The 5,000-nt window shown below is 41.7% G+C and overlaps 1 protein-coding gene across 10 annotated transcripts in view; it reads right to left on the bottom strand.

Moving 5' to 3' along the window:
* The window catches only part of LOC143036506 (uncharacterized), a 353,579-nt gene that overhangs the window by 185,713 nt on the left and 162,866 nt on the right, over nt 1–5,000 (bottom strand). The window contains exon 1 of one of the 10 annotated variants that reach the window (XM_076203939.1): nt 3,984–4,589. The exons of 8 other annotated variants lie outside the window; for them this stretch is intronic. In XM_076203939.1, coding sequence (XP_076060054.1) covers nt 3,984–4,005 — 22 coding nt within the window. In that variant the 5' untranslated portion in view covers nt 4,006–4,589. Of the gene's footprint in view, nt 1–3,983; nt 4,590–5,000 lie in introns of those variants that run through there. One more of the 10 variants, XM_076203938.1, reaches the window with a different exon arrangement.

Genomic DNA, 5,000 nt, shown 5'->3' with positions numbered 1-5,000 from the left:
ATAAATAAATAAACTAAAAATAAATAAATAAATAAATAAAATCAAATGACCTACGCGTGAAGAAGGACGCACCTGGCAACACTGGAAGAGGATAGATTCAATTGCTTGAGACAGCCTCCACCTCCTACTCTCCCACCTCCTCCTACTCCACCTCCTTCACTCCACCTCACACTCTCCCACCTCCTCCACCTCCTTCACTCCACGTGACATCCTCCTCCGAGGTATCACTCCACCTGACATCATCCTCCACCTCACATTCTCCCACCTCCTCCATTTCCTACTCCACCTCCTTCATTCCACCTGACATCACCCTCCACCTCACACTCTCCCACCTCCTCCTCCACTCCATCTGACATCATCTTCCACCTCCTTCACTCCATCTGACATCCTCCTCCTCCTCCTCCTCCACCAGTTCACCTGATATCATCCTTAGTATTCCCCCCTCCTTCTCCTCCCTCTTTCTCCCCCTCCCCTTCCTTCTCCCCGTCCCCCCATCGCCCGTTCCCTCTTCCCCTTTCTCACCAGTCCCCCTCTTTCTCCCCCTCCCCGTCCTTCTACCCCCTTCCCCTCCTTCTCCCCCTCTCCCCTCCCCATCATCCTTCCCCCTCCTTCTCCATTTCCACCAAGGTTATGACTCCGACCACATTCTTGAAGACTCTCAGCTGAGGATTTGAAAGGCTTTATTCTGTTTGGCGTCTGCGTTCTCCGTTGCCACCGGGACCTCTGCTGAAGAGGTTTTCTGGCCTGGCTCCCGCTAAGCTGTTTCATTTAACCCTGGATGGTTTCCCATATCGAAGGGATCAAAATAATACATACAGACACACATTATATATATATATATATTTATACATATATATATATGTATATATATATATATATATATGTAGACACACATTTATATATATACCAATACTTATATTTATATGTATATATTTAGTATATATATATATATATATATATATATATATATATATATATATATATATATATATATATACATGAAGAGCTAACACCAGACTCAATTCGAAGGGTTTATTGTGTTCAACGTTTCGATTCCCGTCCAGGATTCGTCTTCAACTGTCAATTCAATCAACTTTCGGCCTACAGGATCAACTCCTTTGTCCATTCCAATTAGCCGCACTTCCCCTTCTCCAATCGTAGCCCATTGCAGGACCTCCGCTCCCATTTCCGCTCAATTATTGACTTCCGCCACTTCCCTCCCCCCACCCCCGGGTGGGGGGGGGAGAGGAGACGAGGTGGGTCAGCGTTTGGTTTCCTAGTTTGCCTTCGTTTCAGTAAGAATACGCCAGGAGGCGCTGCATCTTTATTATTTATTTATTCATTTATTTTCTTATCTGAATGACCTCTTGAGTCCATTACATATTCTTTTTATTTTATCTTATTTTATTTGTTTATTTTTTTGTCTTTTTTTTCGTGATGTGCCTGTATCCCAGGGGGATGAGTTATACAAAAAACAATATGGTCACCATTTTTTTTACTATATTACTCACATATATTATTACACACACACATACGCACACAATTATTTTCGTATGGCAATAACGTAACCATTATTATCATTATATTTCATTATGGTAGTGATGTAACTGTTATAGTTATTTTCGCTGATTAATTATTCATTTATCTATTCAACTACTTGACCTTTCAATGTTTACTGCCATTTTTTTTGTACTTGTTTGTAGGAAATACCAAATCCTTAATGTCGTCACGCAAACAGACAAGTATTCTAGAAAAGGCGATTTTTTTTTCTTTCAGAAGTAGGCACGGTCGGTTGAACTATATCATTCAACTTTATCTTATATAATTTAATTTTACACCGTTTTCTTTCAAAAATACAACTTCAATCATTTCGATATTTTGTTTTATTTTTTATGTTGTGCAGCTTTCTTTCGTTTTATTCTGCTTTATCCTGTTTTATTTTTTCATTTTTGATTATTTTATTTCTATTTTTATCTGTTTTCTTCTATTTTCGTTTCATCTTGATCTATTTAATTTCTATTCTCATTCTATTTTATTTTCATTTGACTTGGCTTCATTTTATTCTTATTCTATCTTATTCTATTCTATCTAACTTTATTCTATTTCAACTTCACTTGACACAATTTTATTTTTACTTTGTTTTTGTTTTGGCAAGTATAATTCCTTTTTGTTTTCCTACTGAGTCATCACTGCGCAGAAACGGGTAAACACAGAAAACGTCTGATTCGAAAAGCATCTGTGTCCTCAGAGGACTACACGATGTCCTTCAACGCTCCCGTTTGGCCTCCTCTCGGAGAATTATTCCACACTCATCCTCTTCCCTACCAGAGGCTCCTTCCCCTCACAGCTCACACCACTGCAACAACCTCTGACCTTATCATCACTGATATGACCCCGAACGTCCGGTTGCAGCAAACACACCGTCATATGTGGACAACAACGCCTAGCACATTATGTATTCAAAATAGACTAGTTCTAAAATTTACTCAAATTATATATTGTCAGTGTACCTCTGTATTATTGTTAACTCAATAAACCGGTTATTATTATAATCATTATTACTTTATTATTATTATTATCATGATTATTATCATTACTACCGCCAGGCGATTTTATTAAACTTCGTGGCACCCCGTGACTAAAGGTGGCGGCACATTGCATTTCTCGCTAGCATGCTACTTGCTTTTGCAGCTTCTTTTGAGTAGAAACATTTTTTTGTTTTTTCAATTTCCAAATGTCACTCTTGGTTCACATAATGAGAAGCTGAATGACAAACTAAGAGAAGTTAAACCTAAATTACGAATGTTAGACACATTGTAGAGATTTTTTTTTACGGAACTCAAGGATATTGGAACCTCTAGCTCTGATTATTCCCGCGTGGTCGTGGACGATTTCTAAGTTTTGCCAGTTTTAATCAAAGCGTTTTCCAAAGGATAAAGCCTCTGGTACTCTGATAATTATGTACTCTGGGAGGTCATTCCAGTGGTTTACTGTTTTATGTGTAAAATTATACATGCAGATATTGAGGATAACTCTCTCGTTATATATTTTCTACTCCATTTCGAGTAACGATTCCGATACGAATTCCGATACTCCTCTAAACTTCCGATTCCGATACGAGTCCGATTTTCCGATACCTACAACGATTATAATTAATGTGGTTATTTCCAGGCCCTGGTTTGGGAAACAAATACTTTATGAACAAAATGAGTTTTAGGCATTTATCGGAATCGGAAGTTTGCAGCAGCATCGGGACTCGTATCGGAAGGAATCGTTAAACATTTTGGTATCGTCCGATGACTAATTTCCGGGTGATGGGTCTCTTCTTATTCATCTACCTGTTCACTCATTGGTGTGAGACTTCAGAGACATTTCACTCAAAAAAAAAAAAAAAAAGAGACTTCAGAGACATTTCACAAAAAAAAAAAAAAAAAAAAAAAAAAAATCCAGAACTTGCCTGGTGCCATTTTCCCACCCACCCGCTGTCTCTCCCGACCCCCTTTTCCTCCCACTTCCCTCCCTCCTCCCTTGCACCCAACCTCTCCTACTCCTCCTCCTCTTCCTCCTTCTACCAGTCTTCTTCCACAAGAGATCTTTAACCCCTTGGCGACCAAGGTCACCGCTGAGGAGGAATGAGATAGAGATAGATGGATAGAGAGAGAGAGAGAGAGAGAAAGAGAGAGAGAGGTTCTCCATGAATCCACTGAGGCCAAAGGTCTTCTTTAATGATTTTTTTCTGACTAATACCAAACGATTTTATTTAACTGGAAGGATACCATGCTATTCCGTTCAGATATATGACACCCCTTCGAAAAGTAAGAGCTTGTAATAACAGCAAGCCCACCTTTGCCCTTTGTGCTAGGACTGCCTTGGTGCCGTCAGCTCCTTGTCACCATTGTCGTATTTTTTTATGAATTCTATGTATTTCTGTTGGAACTTTTTTTTTTTCTCTCTCTCACATATCCACATGATTTATTACTTACCTTCCAACTCTTCACTAGTCATTCAGTGAACCCGCTGGCACAGTCTTCAGCCAAATCGTGGATCCTATTTTCAAGGTCATTATGGACGTTCGATGTAGGACATCATTTACAAAAAAATGGTTCGTGGCATTGTCCAGATGCTGTATGTATCTCCCCTTAGATATGGCACTTGCCTCAGTCTCACATTAGCACTTGCTGGCACTCTCGACTTTAAAGTCTTCGGTTTCTCGCACAGATAATGCCCACAGCATCACTTCCCAGATGTTGTGTATATCTCCTCGGATGTGGCCCTAGCCTCAGCTTCACACTGGCACTTGCTGGCACCCTCGACTTTAAAGGCTTCTGTTCCTCGCCTAGAGGTCCATTTGCTACACGGGTTCGTCAACATTCACCACAGCTTACGAACACAGAAGAACACACCACTTCGTCCCCTGCCATCCCAAACCTTCTCGAACCTCCCCACCGCCGTCGTCGTCGTCGAGACAAAACAAGTCACCCGCTCTGAGCCACCACTACTACAGGCAGCAAGTGCCCAGCAGTGCCTCGAAAGTTTACACTTCACGAGCCTGCCTGCCTGCCAGACTCCCAAACCCTACCCTCACCCTCGTACACCGTTGCCACACCCCAGACACTCCGGGACACCTCTCGTCTTCCCAGCAAACCTCACTTTCGTGAAGCTCTTCCCAAATGCGATCCCCTTGTGTCACTGACTCCTGATGATGTCTTATACGACACGAGTTAGAGGTGACAACACACCAACGAACGTCGTTCCTCCTCCTCCTCCTTCTCCTCTTCCTCCTCTCAGCCATTCCCATGGCATGCCCTCTTCATCTTGGGCTTGTTTCAAGCGATAACGACACTTAATGTTAAGTAGAATAAAGGTTCTTTCGCGTTGTGCCATAACACTGAGGCTTAAGGCTTTAAACCTGCTACTACCTTCCCTCCCGAGAGCATACCCACCTCACCCCCCTTCCCCTCCTTTCTCCCCCATCCTCCCCCAGCCTCCCTCATAAACCT

This window comes from Oratosquilla oratoria, chromosome 20, assembly GCF_046742065.1.
Source record: "Oratosquilla oratoria isolate Oo_2021 chromosome 20, ASM4674206v1, whole genome shotgun sequence".
Taxonomy (NCBI): domain Eukaryota; kingdom Metazoa; phylum Arthropoda; class Malacostraca; order Stomatopoda; family Squillidae; genus Oratosquilla; species Oratosquilla oratoria.
The sequence above is the reverse complement of the archived record's forward strand: the minus strand, read 5'-3'. Positions and strand labels throughout refer to the sequence as shown.